The sequence below is a fragment of the Pseudochaenichthys georgianus genome, chromosome 4 (assembly GCF_902827115.2).
Source record: "Pseudochaenichthys georgianus chromosome 4, fPseGeo1.2, whole genome shotgun sequence".
Lineage (NCBI taxonomy): Eukaryota > Metazoa > Chordata > Actinopteri > Perciformes > Channichthyidae > Pseudochaenichthys > Pseudochaenichthys georgianus.
Window position 1 is genome coordinate 45,022,697 of NC_047506.1, and position 20,545 is coordinate 45,043,241.

Here is a 20,545-nt window from a genome sequence, read left to right on the forward strand (position 1 = left end):
AACTACTGCAATATTTGAAGGGCTGGAGCGGCGTTCCGGTGCTCTCTGTCAGCACTCCTTTCAGACGAGACATACCCAAGCCCCCAGGAAGTGCGCCGGAGTCTGATGAGAATATTCTTGCTGGCCAAACGGCGGTACTACACTTCCTTTAGGTTGCTGGGCCCGGAAACACTTTTTCCCCATTGACTTACATTGGGAAAGAGTGGTCTGTAACTCGTTGGATAATTGTTTTTAAACTAAATAAACAACCCAGTATGAACGTTTTGTATAGCCCTTATTAAAAACATTCGTTCCTCAAGTTGTAAAAATGTGCTAATAACGTTATTCTGAGAGTTATTTCCCTCTGCATTATGAACGCTGTAATAATGGATATATTGCACATGTTTGCTGTAATTCATCATTTGTAAAATATTATACTACATGGGCTGTATGATTAAATCTTGTACCGTAAATGTTGTATTAAATAAAGTTAATATTACCGACGTTAGATTAACGTCCCTGTAGCTTATTATTGCACTAAGAAGCTTATTGCACTGTGTATATATATATATATATTAGGGCTGTCAAGTTAACGCGTTAATAACGCGTTAATAACGCGTTAACGCAAAAAAAAATTAACGCCACTAATTATTTTAACGCGATTAACGCATGTGTATTTTTTTCCTCGGCCGCCCCGTAGTTTCAGAGCGCATCGAGTTTAAAATACCATCTACAAGCTGATGCTGACAGCCCCGCTCCTGCCGCTCGCTTGTGGCAGACCACACTTCCACGCTCACCGGCAGGCACCGACTGGCCATCGGGAGGACCGGGAGGGTGTGTGTGGCCCGAGCGAGCGAGAGAGAGACCTTACGTGCATTACCGTACCGCAGTGTGAACGCGGCTATTGTTGTTGTTAGCATCTGGTGCTAGCTAGCTGCGCTAACGGATATAAGGAGCTGTTTAAATGAAAACAGAGGAGCGCTCTATCCACACAACTGCGCCGAGCACTTGACTTTAAGCAGGAAGCCAGACAGCGGGACATTGTACGAGAAGTCAGCACACTCATGATTGCAGCAACATGATTGCAGCGTCCAGGCAGCTCCCGTTCGAGCATATGCCTCGAGTTGCACATAGCTCCAACGATCACACACACACACACACACACACACACACACACACACACACACACACACACACACACACACACACACACACACACACACACACACACACACACACACACACACACACACACACACACACACACACACACACACACACACACACACACACACACCATTTGTATTGTATGAGAGAGGTTCCAGGTTGAATTGAGGCGAATATTTGTAATATTCAGAGGTTGTTGTGTTTAATATGCATGAGAATATTTGTCATTGTTCAAATGATAATAAACATTAGCATAAAGCATATTTGTCCACTCATATGTTGATAAGAGTATTAAAAACTTGAAAAATATTCCTCTAAGGTACATTTAGAACAGATACAAAATGTGCGATTAATTTGCGATTAATCGCGATTAACTATGGACAATCATGCGATTAATCGCGATTAAATATTTTAATCGACTGACAGCCCTAATATATATATATATATATATATACATATATATATATATATATATATATATACAGTGCAATAATTATTTCATGCTAAATGAAGCTCTGTTGGATATCACTAGATCCTGTTACAGCGTAATAGAAGTACATAACGATTGATGTGTACATTAGCATAATTACTAGCTAGCTGCTAGCTGCTAACTGCCGCCTCGTTAATATCAAATCCATCATAATAACAAATCATTACCATGCTGTCATGAACGCATGGTGCTGTTACAGATGTAGCACCCCAGATCAGACTCACATGGGTGTGTCAGAGTCAAAAGCCCAGCGGATGCCAGTGGCTGGGGGTGTTGCCAAATTGATAGAGGGCGTTGCCCAATTTCCCCATGTGTTCAATTACAGGATTTAACCATGAGATGGCGCTTCATTTACAAAATACACAAAGACAACTGGGTGTTGTAGAAACATCAATATTTTAGATCAAATAAAGTATATAGTTTGCTTTATGCAGTATATTTCTTGTAATATTGTTGGGGTGTTTTTACACAGTACAGTAGATTGAAGTAAATCAATTTATACATTAAGATAAGATAAGATGGACCTTTATTAATCCCGTGGGGAAATTCAGTAGTTCAAACAGCAACAGGGTGAGAGTGAAAAACAGGACAGCACAGATTCACACAGATTAATAAAATCAAAAATAAGATGAGCGATAAAAATAATAATAATGAGAAACTATGAAATAAGAAATGAATAAAACTAAAATGTAATTATCATATCATATATTATAATCTATTGTATTATTAAGTAATATCATACATTAACCCCATTATAGCAGATGCCACATTGAATGGATGAACACATGTATGCATCAATAATTACAACAGAGTATTTCTAAATACAAGTTGTAAAAATACTTATATGTATTTAATATTAACCCTTTGGAGTCGACCGTCACGCCGGCGTGATCAGATCACATGACCTGTTCAAGCCGGTACCGCATAAAAACAACAGTCCGGACAACATTGCCGTGTGATTCTGTCGAAAGTACTGTCTTGAAACTATATCCCAGTCTTTGTTTCATGCAAAAAAGACCCAGTAAACACGGAGATACGACGATATAAAGTTAATACATTTCAAAAGTATGAAAAATGGAAGCACATATTTGAATATCTTCGCCGTATTTGATCATTTTATGAAACGGAAAATACTGGAAACTGTAGATCCTGCTCAACAGGATGTATATGTGTATTTCTGTCGAAAGTACTGGCTTGAAACTATATGCCAGTCTTTGTTTCATGCAAAAAGACCCAATAAACACGGACATACGATGATATAAAGTTAATACAGATATATTTCAGAAGTATGAATAATGGAAGCACATATTTTAATATCTTCGCCGCATTTTATCATTTTACGAAACGGAAAATACTGGAAACTGTAGATTCTGCTCAACAGGATGTATTTACCAGGGAGGGGGTGAGGTAATCATGTAAACGGAGTGATACGAAACGAGACGAAAAGAGACGAAGAGGGACGGTGGGAACCGAAGAGAGACGGCGGGAAATGGAGATAGACGAAGATATACGAAGACAGGCGGCGGGAGACGAAGACAGGCGGCGGGAGACGAAGAGAGGCGGCGGGAGACTGCGATTGAAGTAAAGTGACAGACAAACATTGAGAATTTAGATATAGTTAGATAGATTTAGAGTTTTGAAGATTCAACTGATGAAGAGAACTCTGAACGTGAGTCAAGCTTTAAGCTTGTTTTTTGACATGGAGGAGGAGGAATCTGTGATGTTGCCAGGGTTGGGAGGGTTACTTTGTAAATGTAATCAGTTACTGATTACTGATTACATGGCTCTGAAAGTAATCCGAATACAGTTACAGTTACGTGTCTTAAAAAAGTAACGTAATCAGATTACTTTTAGATTACTTTATTTTTCCTGGGTATGTTTTGGTGAACAGGAGACACAAAAAGCAAAAGGAAACTGAACGTGTTTTTACTGTTTTAATGGCGTATCAAGAGCACAACTGAAACATAGCATCTGAAACGATGTAACAACATAATACAAGTGTTGGGGATGCAGCTTGGGATGTGAGGAGCAGGGTGCGAACTGGAGGGGAGCAGGGGGAGCTATAGCTCCCCTAGTGGTGACATGAGCTCCACTGGGAACAAGGTTTGTGAAATTTGGGGGGAGCTCTCTAAAATACTGATATGATGACCAAATAAATTCCATTTTGGGCATGTTTTTTTTTCAAAGGTGTAAAATAAGTGAAATAAAATTATATTTAGAGTTTATGATTCATGAAAAAAGTGTCGCCTGCTTGCACGCTGCCCGCAGCTCCACCCACTACCCACTCACTCACAAGCTCGTTTAGTTGGCACTGCATGTTTACCAGGCATTGTTGCTGCTGCTGACATGTCGAAAAGAAAAAAAACGTACCTTGGGCAATTTCTTTAAAAAGACGGCCAAACAACCTGATCAAGAAGACCAACCGAATGTAGCTGGTGGTAGCACATCGTACGTTGTGACTGCTGCTACAACAGAACCGAGATAGGAGGGAGCTAACGTCAGTGCTAGTGCTAACTTGACAGCTAACGTTAACTTGGGGGCTGAAGAGACACAAGAAGACGAGCCAAGAGAAGCTAACTTGATGACTACAACTGCCATAGTAGAGGTCGAAGGAGATGTGGAAGAAGATGATGATGCTGCTGATGACCACCCCACCTGTTCTTCCTCTTCCTCCCTGCCTGCTGCTCGAGATGGGGGGCGAAGTTGCTGCGGTGGTCCCGCGGCGCCGGCTGGCTGGACCAGCCAACAGTGGAGTGAGTGGATCACATTTGAGTCATTTTAAGTTGATTTAATTAAACAGTCAAACGTTACATTGGTGGTCCGTGGATTATTTATTATCAAGTTGATTGAAGTTTGCGTAGCCCATACATGCTCGGGAAATCTGTTGACATTTACATGATCCATCGACTGCGGTCAAGCCAGCCTCCACTTGGGAAAACACAGTCAAGCCAGCCCGCACGTGATATTGGGGTGCGCGAATATTATAAGCATTACGGTACAATCCCAGCGCTTACTCGGTCAATAACAAAAGCACCTATAAAAACAAACCAAACATATTAAATTAAGAAATATGTACTATATAATGTGATCAATAATTATTTAAAACAAACTACGTATAACTACCACGAGTAAATGTAAAATGTAAGGAGTTTCAAAATAAAAGTCCTTTGAAATCTCATATTGAAATCTCATATGAGCAGTGATGTACCTGAACGCGTTCAATGAACGATCGTTCATGAACGCGTTCATATTTTGGGCGAACGTGAACTGAACGTACTGTATTTCCGCTAGATGAACGTAATTGAGAACGCGTTCATTCTCAGCGGTGTATAACGGCGTTCAAAAGTGCGTTCATTCTCAGCACTGTATTATAACGGCGTTCAAAAGTGTACCAGATTTCATATGCCTTTCAGCCGAAAACCCAGTTAAAACACACCGTAAACAGGCTTCAAAATAATGCGGAAAACCACCCAATTTGGCAACAGCAAGCTGCCTGTGACGCGTACGCGCCTGTCACCCCTGGCTGTCGCACTAAAATATAAATATACTAAATATATCAGACTCCTCACAACAAACAATGTGGAACCGCGGAACCGGCGAGCATTGAATGAATGAATTAGTATGGACGAAGCCGAGAGCAGCTGCAGCAGCACTCGCTCAGAGTGAGACTCTACGGCAGGGGTGGGGAACCTCCGGCCTCCGGGCCGTATACGGCCCGCGAGACAATTTGGTACGGCCCTCGAGGTAATTTATAAACACACGCAAAAAATAAAAAAATGAAAGAAATCTAGACCGCAAAATAATTAAACAAGGAAGTGCCTGTTTTTCCTGGCCAAGGTCAGGGTCCTTGAACACAACACGAGCCTAACGTGTCATCACGTGGTATATGTCTCGACAGGGGTCCAGTTCTGACGGAGAGCACCAGAACGCCACTCCAGCACTTCAGAAATTGCAGTACCGATAAGTCCATACACATGCCGCAGTTTCTGCGTGTCTGTGTCTTTAGTTGAAAGCCCAGTGGCGATCTGCTCATCTGTCAGACAGTCAATAACTTTGTTGTTATCATTAGCATCTGGTTAGCTAGCTATGCTAACGAATATAAGAAGCTTTGTCTACAACCAGTGAGGTAAAGGCACATCTTTATATGATCATTATAGTTATAAAAAAAATAAGAGAATAAAGTAAACAGGTATAAAATACTATATGATAGTTATTAATAAAGAAGAATACAGTTTGAAAGGGGAGTGATTTGTCAAATATCCATAAATTAAAAGAAAATCTGCTTACAGTTGTGTTTGGGTGTTGAGAGATGTGTCCATAGCTCTCCTAATGTTGCTCTCAAAGTGCACCAGATTGATGCTTTTAACTTCAACATTTAAAAAAAATCTTCCCAGGGGAGCATGCCCCCCGGATCCCCCTAGAGGAGGTTAGGTCCCCCCCCCCCCACTTAAATCATGTTCACATGGATAGGAAACTAAATACATTTGCACACATCTTGTGTCCATATCTTTCTGTGTTGGTGGTCACGCCACACCCTGCACGTGCATGCATGCGCGAGTCATGGTGAGATATCTGGATTAAGAGGTTGCTTTTTCTTTGCACAGAATGAAATGAATGGGCTGTGATTTTAGTTTTTTTTAAGCAGAGGTCAATAACTTGTACGGCCCTCTGAGGATATTGTAAAAATTGAAATGGTCCATTAACATCGTACAGGAGACAAATAATAGCTCGCAGCAACATATTGAAAAAAGAACTATGAACTATAAATTAGTTCATTTTTGAAACCATGAACTTTAGTTCAACATTTTGAATTATGAACTATGAACTGAACTAGTTCATTTTAAAATGTGTGAACTGTGAACTGAACTAGTTCATGTAGAAAGTGAACTTTCCCAACACTGCATATGAGCTATCAGCCCTGTGTTTAGATAAGAATAAAACGAAATCTCTCCCTGATGCAAGACTCATCTCACTGCAGGGTGATAGAAGGACACCCCATCTACTCACCCAGAAAAAATCAGGACATTCTGATGTGGAGTTTCAAAATAAAAGACCTTTGAAATTCCATATATGAGCTATCAGCCCTGTGTTTAGATAAGAATAAAACGAAATCTCTCCCTGATGCAAGACTCATCTCACTGCAGGGTGATAGAAGGACAGCCCATCTACTCACCCAGAAAAAATCAGGACATTCTGATGTGGAGTTTCAAAATAAAACACCTTTGAAAGGACTTTTATTTTGAAACCCCTTACATTTTACATTTACTCGTGGTAGTTATACGTAGTTTGTTTTAAATAATTATTGATCACATTATATAGTACATATTTCTTAATTTAATATGTTTGGTTTGTTTTTATAGGTGCTTTTGTTATTGACCGAGTAAGCGCTGGGATTTTACCGTAATGCTTCTAATATTCGCGCACCCCAATATCACGTGCGGGCTGGCTTGACTGTGTTTTCCCAAGTGGAGGCTGGCTTGACCGCAGTATCCATCGGGACGTTTCATGTAAATGTAGACCTGTGGCACCACCCCGTGTGCAACAGATTTTCTCTTTATAATAGGCCTATGTCTGTGCTGTTGCTATTAATGCGCGGATCAGTATTTACCCCCCCGCAAAAAAAAAAATCCCGGCTCCCCCGGTGACCGTGGTATAGTTCGCACACTGGTGAGGAGTGAGGGACACGGCTTAGAACGGGCGTGTCGCCTTCTGTCCTCTCAGTGTTGGCAGTACATGAATTAAAATGTCGAACTCGGACTTCATTTTAAGGACATTTCGGCCAGGGGTGTAGAGCTATACTTTAAGCACCGGATTGGCAAAACAGGAGAGTGTGTGCACCAGCTGCTTTATAGAAGGAACACCTCCTTCACTTCATGAAATCTCTGCAGCGCCAGGAGGCAGCGGGAGGGTTAACTCGGCCTCTGAGAAGACGAGCGAGCCGCGCAGTGCCTTTCGCGCCGCCTTTCGCACCGCCTTCACTGTGTATACCTTCAGAAATAATCATTAGTAAGGCTAAAGACTAAAGAGCGACCGCAGGCTGATGTGTTTTAACCACACACACCTATATATACAAACACGCAATTTAAACGCAGACTTTTGTTCCTCCATGTTTCGTTGTTATTGTTTCACTGAGCGAGCGGACCCGCGATTTTTTTTCAAACGCTTTTTTGGTCCATCTGCAGTGGTTTTGTGGGCTGTGATGATTCGGCTGTAAAGTTACTTAAATATTAAATGTTGAGAGGAAATCTTTCCACCAATAATTCCAATAAGTAATCCAAAATGTATTCACTTCAGGTTTACGAAAGTAACTGTAATCACATTACTAGTTTTTCAAATGTAACGCGAGCTGAATACAGTTACTTGATTTTTGTATTCTGATTACGTAACGCCGTTACATGTATTCCGTTACAACCCAACCCTGGATGTTGCCCTCTGTGTCGTAGTTGACAGAAACCGCTTTTGAAGCGTGGCACAGATAAAGACATAAAAAACTGATTTTTGTACATAATGTGTATTTCCAGCTTTTAAATGGTTTCGTTGTGTAGGTTTGTGTTACCTATATGAAAAATAATATCATTTTCAAAATCTGTTTTTACGTTTTTTTTGTGATTTTGGGTCCAAAATGTTCATATAGTAGAAGATCACTGCTCTAAACAAAGTCAAAGATCCTACATCCATACGAAATAAATATAATTAATTATGATGAATACGTTAAGTCTTGTTCATTGTTTTTCACTTTTATTAAATGTTTGATATTTCCGGTGAAAATGGTGGACTATCGGACATTCAAAATGCAGCATATTTTCACTCTTACACACATATATTCTCCTTTTACATACATGTTCACTCTCACACACACAGGGCCTGTATAACTCTCCATTGGATGTCAGCCATCCGTTTCGCAAAGGGAGATGTATACAGGATCCTCCAGCCGCCCTGAGGGGAAGAGCCCAAACACATCCGTCCACCTCGACTCTCTGACGCCTGCAAGAGAACTGAGGGTTAGCAGCTTTACGCGGCTAAGGTGTAGCTGCACTCTAAACAGTCGTTCAGAGGACCTTTCACCTCCACTTCATTAAATGCATGGTTGCAAGATAGAAATGTGAATTAATTGATTTAGATAAACATTTTAAGTTGCAAACATGAATTTATAAGTTGTGTTGACGTAATAATGTTGGTAATTACATCAACTAAATATTGTGTGTAATTTAAACTCGGATTTCTGCGTTAATTGACTTAAAACTAATTCAAGTTGATAACTTAATTGTTCTACACCTTGAGTTAAGGATTTCAAGTACACTCCCACTTAACATGCCTGGACAAGTTCCCACATAAGACAAATAGAAATACTATACAAAGGACATTTTAAGGTGAGTGTCATCTGTTGTCATTGAAATACACAGATAGCCTTGTAGTTGCTCTGTAGGCAAACTGCTGTTTGACCAAAACTAGCAGCCTTTGAACTGTGAATAGTTCTGTGAGAGGATACAAAGTATAGAGGCTACTGTGAGAGTACAAATACTTTGGTTACTATAGTGATATAACTTTTTGTTAAAAAATGTCTTGGTGAAGCAGATCAAGGATGCTTCTTGAGGTAGGATCCTTATTTAGAGTTGTCATTCAGAATATATTCATTTAGGTCATTTCTCTTTTTATTCCTTTTTCAAAAATAGCACAAAACAATAGAAGTACCCAGAGAACTATAGCCATCCGCTGCCTTGTCGTGTACCTTGGAGAAAAGGAAGAGGACCTTTTCAAGGAGTTTAGCGAAGTAATTAAAAATCTTGAAATAAAATAAAATCTTTTTTGGGCACAGTGCTTTTGTCCTGTGTTTTTAACACAGGACAAAAGCACTGCTCCTGTTCTGGCTGCCTTACACTGGCTCCCTATAGAACACAGGATAGAATTTAAAATTCTTCTTCTCGCCTACAAAGCCCTTAATGGGCAGGCGCCATCTTACCTTAAAGAACTCATTATACCCTACTGGCCTACTAGGGCATTGCGTTCCAAGAATGCAGGTTGTTGGTTGTTCCTAGAGTCTCTAAAAGTACAATGGGAGCCAGAGCCTTTTCTTATCAAGCTCCACATTTGTGGAATCAGCTTCCAGTTTGTGTTCGGGCGGCAGACACCCTATCCGTTTTTAAGAGTGCGCTTAAGACCTTCCTTTTTGATAAAGCTTATAGTTAGGGCTGATTAGATTCAGCCCCTAGTTTTGCTGATATAGGCTTAGTCTGTCGGGGGACATCTTACTTCTTCCTTCTCTCTGTCTGTACCCGTGTACTCTCATGTTCCGATGAACCCAGCTTCCCCACATCTCTTTCTTTTTGGTGTCTATATTCGCTGGGATCCGGAGTCATGGATGATCCTGCGGTCCTGTGTCCTGGATCGCGAGCCCTGGATCGCGAGTCGTGGCTGTGGTCCTGGATCATCGGTCCTGGATGGATATCCTCGTGGATTCATCTTCCTATTATACACACATGCATTTCCAAACATTTGGACTACCTATGTTGCAAATGTATTATCTTTTCAATTTACACACGGCATCTATTGCAGTCTGTCCGTCCTGGAGAGGGATCCCTCCTCTGTTGCTCTCCCTGAGGTTTCTCCATGTTCCCTTTAAACTGTGGGTTTTCTTCGGAAGTGTTTCCTTGTACGATGTGAGGGTCTAAGGACAGAGGGTCTAAGGACAGAGGGTCTGAGGACAGAGGGTGTCGTATTGTCATACTGATATTCTGTACAAACTGTGAAGTCCACTGAGACAAATGTAACATTTGTGATATTGGGCTATATAAATAAACATTGATTGATTGATTGATTGATTGATTGATTGATTGATTGATTGATTGATCTCTGTCAGTTACATTTTCAGGGTTGCCAACTTTGGGTACCTGGCTGGAGTGAGATGTTGATATCATGGGTTTAATTACACATATGCGCACTCAATGACTGCTCTCGTGTCAGTACGCTCTAAAAACGAATTCAGGCGACCTTTCACCTCCACTTCATTAAATGCATGGTTGCAAGATAGAAATGTGAGTTAATTGATTTAGATAAACATTTTGAGTTGCAAACATGAATTTATAAGTTGTGTTGATGAAATAATGTTGGTAATTACATCAACTAAATATTGTGTGTAATTTGAACTCGGATTTCTGGGTTAATTGACTTCAAACTAAATTCAAGTTGTAGTTAGTAATTGGCTTGATAACTTCATTGTTCTACACCTTGAGTTAAGGATTTCAAGTCCACTCCCACTTAACATGCCTGGACAAGTTCCCACAGTTAAATAGAAATATACAAAGGACATTTTAAGGTAAGTGTCATCTTTTGTCTTTCAAATACACAGACAGCCTTGTAGTTGCTCTGTAGGCAAACTGCTGTTTGACCAAAATGAGCATTCTTTCAACTGCGAATAGTTCTGAGAGAGGGTACAAAGTATAGAGGCTACTGTGAGAGTACAAATACTTTGGTTACTATAGTATATCGCTTTTTATTCAAAATGAATCTCGTGAAGCAGATCAAGGACATGCTTCTTGAGGTAGGATCCTTATTTAGAGTTGTCATTGAAATGCAAGTTGTTGGCAGTCACCCATTCAGAATATATTCATTTAGGTCTTTTCTCTTTTTTTCCTTTTTCAAAAATAGCACAAAACAATGAAGTACGCAGAGAACTATAGCATCCGCTGCCTTGTCGTGTGCCTTGGAGAAAAGCAAGAGGACCTTTTCAAGGAGTTTAGCCACGTAGTTAAAAATCTTGAAATGAAATAAAATCCACGGGCCCAGTGACACAGGACAAAAGCACTGCTCTCTGTCGGCTACATGTTGAAGCATATTGCACTTTTGGCCACACCCCAATCAATAGTATCTTAGCAACGTTCAGCATGGATGGGTGTTGACAGCAAGGGCATGGGAAAAGGATTGTGCAACATGTGAAAAGAGGCTTCTGCTCTTCTGGTCCAGCTCACATGTCGTATGGAACCTGCTAACAGATGAGAAGGGACACTAACACATGCACGGTTGTGATTGACAAAATCTGTCCACATGCATTCAAACACTAGGCAAAGTACTCAAAAGCACCTCTGTGTGTCTTCAGGACCACGTTGCCATGACGACACACACATGCAGACTCAATAGGTGAAAACAATACGTTGCTTTAGCAGCTGGTAATAATGGCTCTGAATTAGCTAAGAGTGACGGTTTAAAAAGTATGCAGTTACCTAATTCATTATCTCTGATGCGCTAACCTATGATTTAATGTGCTTCAAGAGGACATGAATATCACCTTCCTCAGTGACCGGTCCTCCCAGGATCTGACCACACGATGCAGCCATCGAGGTCCAGGGAAACAAATGAATGAGCATTCTGCGTTAAATGCGTTCACACTGTTTGAAACAACGACTGTCGGCAGTGCAAACATCTTTGTTACATCTCTTCTCAAAGGGATGTGAGATCTGCAGACCGGCGGCCATCGAGAGTTTGATCTGTAGTTTTACAAACACTTTACAGATGTTACACATTAGGCACTGGTTTTAAATCTGCCTAAGGTCTCTAAGAGGCCTCTAACCTCATGTGATGGCAGCATGTATTAGCTGTGTCCCATGGTAATACGGCTCATGTGTTTATTTATTATTTGTGGGGCAATTTAAATTTGTGTAATTTATCTTTTTTTCAAGATTTAAATGAAGCTCAGCGCAAGTTCTTTCAGGAAGACTGGGTGTGTATACTTTCACTCCGCAGCTGCACAGGCGTTCTCTTTAACCTATTACATTTCACCTCATTCTCCAGCAGCCAATCAGCGTGCTGCAGCCACACTATACAATGGTTCTCCTCTCTCCTGCAGTCAGCTGTGACTTCAGGTGTTCATGCACCTTATCATACTGTGTGGCATGTGTCAATACATGTTCAAACAAAATGAATTCTCTCCTGATTGAAACATCATGTGTTGAAATAAACAACTGCACAACTCTAAAGGCAAAAACATGTAAAAGCTAAGAAAGAAAACTATTGAAAACAATGTATTTGGAGCAACTTAATTTATAAATGGTTGTCAACTTAAAAACGTGTGTTCACAATGATGGTAATTAAGTACATACAACTTAAAATCATTTTAAATCATACAGTAAAACAGGTTGGAACAACTTAATTTTCGGAGTAATCAACTTAAAAACTTGTATCCCGAATGAGGGTAATTAAGTACATACAACTTAAAATTCCTTTTAAATCATGTGGTAAAACTAGTCGGAACAACTTAATCTTTTGAGTAATCAACTTCAAAACGTGTGTTTATGCTACCAATTATTAAGTAAGTGGTAATTAAAAACACCTCTGACTGTAGAGGAAAAGCCTTCTCCCCTAACTCAAATAACTTTGTTGCTTTAAGACAATTTCATTAGAAGTTGTCTTGACTCAATAAACATCGATGCAAACTGTTGCGTTGATTTTCTTTGTTGAGCCAAGGCATTTGTTTTTAGAGTGTAGCGGGACCTTAGCATATGGATATATATGCAATATATACAAATACACAATATTGGACACAGACTATAAAGGGCACAAAGTTTCATTCACTAATGACAGTCAAACACACTGTTTTATTGTGTGCCTGTCGCAATAAGAAATTCATTGACTTATTGTACGATAAATAAAAATGATGTGACTAGCAGTTTGAAAGGATGTACTTGAATTATTATTATATATTATCATTATGTCAGTGGTCTAAAATGGTCATACAACGGTGCCGACAATATTATCGTTTATCGCAATAATTTCCGGGAAAATGTATCCAACAAAATTAATTATCGTGAGAGGCCTATACATGACACACACACACACACACACACACACACACACACACACACACACACACACACGCACACGCACACGCACGCACGCACGCACGCACGCACACAAACGAATCTACAGACTTACTCCAAACTGCCAAATATATTAATTAACACACTCATATACTCTGACTCTATGTTGGCCTAGTAGAACAATAAGCAGCAGACTTTAACTTTTGTATCATTTCTACTGGATCTTAGATCTGCGCATGCTCAATACGGGTCGGGATTGACCAACCGGCTCCCACTGCTCTGCTGTCTGAACGTTGTTAAGAGTGGTGGGTGCGGATCGACAGCTTGAGCAGCTGTCAACTCAACATTGTAAATAACCAACCAAAAACGATCGCCGGTTCATCTTGTTTTTGGCGTGAGAATAGTTTGGGCAGCGTGAGAGCGTGAGATTGAGAGTGAAAGCGTGTGTCACACGCCAGATGCGTGGAAGTTGGCAACCCTGCTCTATGTTTTTTAACGCACATTCAAAAACGGGAACATCTTCCGGAGTTTCAACCGGGTACCGGCCACCGAAAACGGGGACTCTGCCTGGAAAACGGGGACGTTTTGGTCCCCCATCCGACTAAGCACACACGCTAACATTAAGACTACAAGCTCACTTGGGGTTGAGGCTTTTTTACACGTTGCTTGACCACATATCTGATCCAAACATAGTAACGTATATTGGGGGAAATAATTATTTAAAGTTATTTAATAATTGTGTCATTTATCGTACTTTTTGATGGATGAATGATGCTCAAGGTGAGGGGGCAAAGAATACAACTGAGGAGGCAATGCCCCCTTTTGCCCCCTCGTGGCGCCGGGCCCGGTCCGACAATCCAAATTCGGAATATATTTATTTTGAAGTTAATGTCATCATGTTCAGAAAATAACAATAATGGCTTGTGGTTTATTTTGTTAACATTTGAAAAACTACCATAGGTTGTGAATTAGCATACAATATTTGGTAAATATATGGTAAGTACTCAGACCGTTTACTCAGCATGAGTAGCAGATACACCATTGTTGAAGTAGTGCAAAAGTAAAAAAGTTTAAAGCATTAAAATATACGAAACATGCTCTTCATGGAGAATGGGCCATTCAAAAATAATGCATTTTATATTTTTTAGGTTGTAATTATTAATTCATTAAGTGGCAGGTGGTAAAAGGTGGAGCTCATTGTAATGTATTTACTGCTGGGTAGTTGTTTTCCCTACAGGGATCAATAACGTTATATCTATATCGTCAACACATTCCCCGGTTCTGGCTGCAAAGGCATTTTAGAAATTGAGAATATATTTGTTCTCCCTCCGAGTTCAGCTGCAAATTCACTCAGGTCCACTAGATGCTGCTCCAAGAGGAGATACTACACCCTACTATTGTACCAACAGCCGGGTTTAGTTCTAGTAGAAGAAGTTGCACTTCACAAAAAGGAAGTCAATAAAATATAAAATTAGGCAGCTTAGTAAGTTAAAATAAATGTACAGTGTGTGCATATATCAGGGAAATGCTGAGCAGCCAACCGAACACAGAGTTCCAGCTCTATAATCGTCTGTGGATCCCTCAGTCAGAGGTCCAGATCATGACGTTCGGATTTGCGAGAGATGGCTTTAGAGTGTGCCAATAAATAATGAAACTCAGGAGCACGAGGACTAATCCAATCAATTCTGTTAGAGGCTGGCATCAGGCCGGGATGTCTCAGGGTTCAGCTGTGACAAAGAACTGCCGTCAGACACAAGTCAACTGCTGACCCTGCGCGTTGTTCTCATCAACTGACGGGGTCGTGCACAATGTCTAAAAGACTGAGATGAGTTTGTTTCAACCATACTTGCCAACCTTGAGACCTCAGAAATCGGGAGCATTTCAAAATCGGGAGAAATATGACCCCGGGAGGAAACCGGGAGAGGGCAATCAAATCGGGAGTCTCCCGCGAAAATCGAGAGGGTTGGCAAGTATGGTTTCAACTTAAAGCTCCTCTTTTTTAATTTAACATGGGGACTCCTGCTGGTCGTATCGAACAAATACAGCAGCAGGCTTTAGAGGTTCCCCATGAGGTATTCAAACTTTAATGTAGTATGTAAACATATGGTTGAGGTATAGTCCTGAGCAGAGAAAGAACTCACTCTCCATCTGTGTGTTATAATCCGAGTTTCTCTTTGCTGTGTTACATGGTGGCAAACATCCATGAGGTTCACACTGTTGGCCATCTCCACTCTGAGAGCTGTGGAGGCAATCCTGGGCCAGGGTTTCAAATATAGATATTCTCCCAATGTTGTTCATTGCTCATCAAAATGTTATGTTGTTTTCGGTTTTTACCAGAACATGAAATAAAGACAGTGAAAGAACCAAAGACATCAGATATTTTACTTGAGTAAAAGTAGTAATATCCCAGTTTAAAAATACTATGTTCCAAGTAAAGTTCCTGCATTCAAACTTCAACAAAGTGAAAGTAAAGAAGTCTTAGCATCAAAATATAGCCGACTTAAAGTACTGTCAGCATACTGATCATGCAGTACGGCTGATTTAAAAAATACATATTGTATTCTATTATCATATTACAATTAGTGATACAATAATGTGTTCATCACTTTATTGTTGCACATGGTAAATGTTGGGCTTATTTAAATGACCTTACACATCGATGAGTTTCCCTCCCTCCTGAGGCCTGTACTACGAATCCAGTTCAACATACCCTGGATATGTTTGAGTTAGCTGGTTTACCTAATCCAAAAACAAACGTGCTGTCGCTAAGCGGTCCTACAATGCTGGTTATCAACTCGGTAACTACTCAACCCAGGGTTTCTCTGTCCGGCTGAGTGCGCATTCACATGTAAGGGGCGGGGCTAGCCAAATTTGACCAATCACAAACATGGAGAAGCGTACTGACAGCGCAGCGTCATAGAGAGGCGAAGTCCCGCCCATCTACTTCCGACCCATTGGACCTTATTTCGGAAAAATTATGTATTGAAGTCAATAGAGAGGCGAAGTCCCTCCCTTTCCGGGAGCCTCCATGGGACCCCGGAAGCGTAAAATTATACATTGAAGTCAATGGAGAGAGAAAGGTTATCTTTTGATCCCGTTTGAATTGTGCCACGAATGACACATATGATGTTTGTCAATTTAAAAGAATATTTTGCAAGTCAAAAAAATAAAAATGTGTCGTAAAACTGTGAAGTTACACATTTTTTTGTGTGAAACCGCTGAGTGAACTACAGGTCTCTGGTCTCACACAATACGCGTCACCATCACAAAGATGGCCGTCACGTTAGAACATTTCACCTGTTTCTTTCAGAATGAGAATAAAAGTATAAAACGAGGTGAACATCACTACAAGTCTGGACACGTTGAGAGCTGTACATACACGAAAGGGGAGTTAGTCGGTTCTGTAAGAGCAGCGGGACCGGCTTTACAAGATGTTGGTGAGTAATATGAGTGCAATGTGTAACGTTAATGTCAGCTAGCTAACATTAGCTAACAAGGTACACTAACGTGTTTTGTTTCAGTAACTAGTTTTCTCCTTTAGAACTTCGTGGTCTCTGTGTATGCTGTGGATAACATTAGTGTTCACAAGAACAAGGTATACTCCCGTGTTTTGTTTTAGTTGCTCTTCAGATTGAAGCGGCCAGTTTTATATCGACTATACAGTATAGTCTATACTGTATGTGTGATCTCCTTTTACATCTCGTTGTGTCATTTGAGTTTATTTGCTGTGTGTAGATTCAAGGGTTTTGGTGACATGAACATGACCATCGCGGAGGCAGTCCAGTTACCATCCTTCTGTCTCCGTGAGGAGGGTGGGTCATGTATTCTCAAGGAGAATCACCCATACTGGCACCAGGTCCAAGGGCAGCTGCACATCACAGACCGGAGTCTCTGCTACTTTGTTGTGTGGACCACGAAGGATGCGATCATCATCCTCATCCCCAAAGACCCTGCATGGCATGGAAATCTCCTCCTCCTGGAACAATTCTACACCCAGCATATGTGGCCAGTAGAGAGGAGGACATTTAAATAAACATACTCTTAACACCCTCAGACTCTGCGTTGTGTTCCGTATGTGTGATGGGTGTTATGCAGAGGGGAGATGCTGAGCAGTTATTTCATTGTTGCATGAAATTATTATTATACTGCGTGCTTCTTAGTTATTCCATCTTTTGCTGTAACATGGATCTGTATGTAACTCTATATTTACTTGTTATCTACCACACTTCCTTCTACATCATACACCATCATTATACATGATGGTGTATATAGGATATATATGTATTTGTATACATATCTGTAAATTGTATAATTTTATTGAAACGTCTTTTTGATCTCTCAACAATAAAGTTGACTTTGAAAAATATATATATTCTTTATGAAAATAGTTGCCTGTTGGCGAAATGAATCCAAATGAAACGTTGGACTGAACTACAACTACGCCTTTAAATCTCTACGGTCTGTTCTTCAGTGGGATGGCAAGTTCCTATCTTTAAACATTTATTAGTTTTTTCTCAACAGATTTGATTTTCTGAAGTTAATTTAACTTAACCATGTAAGGTCATTATTAAAAAGGTACAATCAATTTGTTTAGGGTTGACTAAAATAATGATAAACATTTCATTTGGATAATTTACTGACAGAATAAGAAACTCAATGATGCTCTACTCACCTGTTCCTTTTTATAAAGTGAAACAGTTGAAACGATAGATTTTAGTAAACTTAAAAACAACCTTCTCCAAAAGCTATCAAGGAATATACCGAATACTTGTTTTAGAACTTTATTACATATTTTTATATAAATAGTTTGAGTGATCCATAATTGACAGAAGCTTGTGTTTACACTGACCTGTCACTCATATATTAATGTCTTTGTAACTTCAGTAAACCACGACCTCACTCATTTCTTTCATTCATCACGGTTCAGTAAACTAAGTGATACATGAACCAGTTTAATCATTATAATAACGTAGGATTGCAACTCTTTGAAACTGTAGGTGGCTCTTAAAAGAGCCGTCGTGTTTGGGTGTGCTGGTCTCAGGTCAGTCTAAGCCCTCTCTCGCGGATGCGGCGGGCCAGCTGGATGTCCTTAGGCATGATGTTGACCCTCTTTGCTTGGTTCATCTTACTGAGGGGCAGCTACATGGATGTCGGTGCAGTCCATAGTCATTGTGCAGTTGAAGGCAGAATGAATTTATTATTGACTCCGAATGAAGCACAACTTCATGTCATACAACACATTGACTTTATTTGTAATTGTGTAAAAACATGAGCATTGATTAGCAAGCAGGACCTGCAGGAACAGAGCACGGTGATGGATGGAGCTGGGAAGAGAGAAGAATAAAGAAAACAGATCAACTTTATTATCGGATATTAAAAATTCAATTTCAAAACAAGTTGCCGCTCCTACAGTTTTCTAGTATGTAAAGATGATTTCACTTGACCTATGCACAATATCACACTCAATACATGTGTGTCTCTGGGGGGTGCATTGTGCCTTTGATGTATATAAATAATATACCATAACCAAATACTATTACGTACAGTGGAAATCAGGTTGCCAGAGCAGGTCAGTGTGCATGTTCCTCAGGGTCTCAGCAGTTACAGGTGAGGGAAAGGAAATAAAAGAGAAAAAGGTCAGGAACAACACTTTAAAGTAACAACACTTTGAATAATTATCTCTTTTAATAATTTTCTCTCAGTAATCACTCAACTACTGTCTTTCCAACAAACAGATTGACTCACTATCATCACAATGAAACACGTCCAGAAGAATGGACCACAGATGGAAATGAGCTATTAGCTATAATCTGGCATATTGCATCTCTTCTCTTTGCTGAGATTAATGTTTTTGTATGCATGGTCCTTCTATAAATAAATAAATAAATGTCATGCAAAGCTGCCTGCCTGCCTGCCTTCCTTCCTTCGACTCTCCCTGAACTGCCTGATCTTTTAATGTTCAATGTTAACCATTTGTGCAGATAGCATTAAGTAGAAAAGATCGCCGATGCTAATGTGCCGTTAGCCTACCTCCCGCCCCCTTAGCACCTGGTGGAGGGGGCGATAGGCTACTCTTCAAATGTTTCACAAAATACTTACCATCATGACTACTCTTACTGTTTAACATTTGGGTTTACTTCATGTTAAGGCTAATACAAATCATGCCAGTCATGCTTTTGGGCTTTTCTGGCCAGGGTGAGGGTGGCAGCCTCTCGTCGGAGGCCGGCCGGAGCTATTCCTGCGAGGACTGGCAAGAGGGACACAGGGGTAGGCTTCAAGCATCCAGTTTTATAACTGGACCTGAGGGCGTTGTTGATGACCACGTCAACCTTACTTGCGTGAGGGCTTCTGCTCCAGGCTGGGGCGCAGTATTCTGACCTGGCACTAAGCACACAGGCATCTAAAGTTATCTTATCTTAGCCAGCTAATCTTAGCTATCTCTTAGTGGAGGAAAACAATTGTGACATCACTTACGCGACTCTGGGATTTATAGTCTTTCTAGTTGCGTATTTTTAACAGTCTTATATTTCAATAGTTTTACGACAAACTGTGACTTTTTTTGACATGGAAATTATTTTTTAAGATTGACAAACATCATGTGTAATTCATGGCACAATTCAAACGGGATCGAAAGATACGTTTTCTCTCTCCATTGACTTCAATACATTATTTTTCCGAAATAAGGTCCCATGCACCGGAAGTAGATGGGCGTGACTTTACTCTATACTGACGGGCGAGACAGGAGAGAGAGAGAGAGAGGAGGAGAGAGGAAAAGAGAGCGCTTCCGCTCATTTCTCCCATGTTATTATCCAGTTAATGTAAACTTGAATAATGTACTTCATTTGAATGTAATAATTATGTTGGTTGTTGTTCGTGGAAGTGCCAGTGAATGAGCCCCATTAACTGAGTTTTAAACATCACTTTAAATCCCCATAGCCCACTCGATCGGTATCGGCCGATACTGATTCCGGCGATCCCTGCTATAAATAGAGATGGGGAAAAACATCCAACAAAAGAAAACTGTGAAAGTGTGTCTAACATGTATCAAGTGGACATCTTGTTGCTCTGCTTCTGTTTACATAAAATAATCAGGCTAAAC

General features: G+C 40.4%; 1 protein-coding gene across 1 annotated transcript in view; it reads right to left on the reverse strand.

The window, feature by feature from the left end:
* LOC117445049 (excitatory amino acid transporter 5-like) overlaps positions 1-11,967 on the reverse strand; it is a 30,501-nt gene extending 18,534 nt beyond the window's left edge. The window contains exons 1-2 of the mRNA XM_071203040.1: positions 11,919-11,967; positions 10,525-10,528 (exon numbers count right to left, since the gene is read on the reverse strand). Coding sequence (XP_071059141.1) covers positions 10,525-10,528; positions 11,919-11,967 — 53 coding nt within the window. The remainder of the gene's footprint in view (positions 1-10,524; positions 10,529-11,918) is intronic.
* Positions 11,968-20,545: the final 8,578 nt, after the last annotated feature.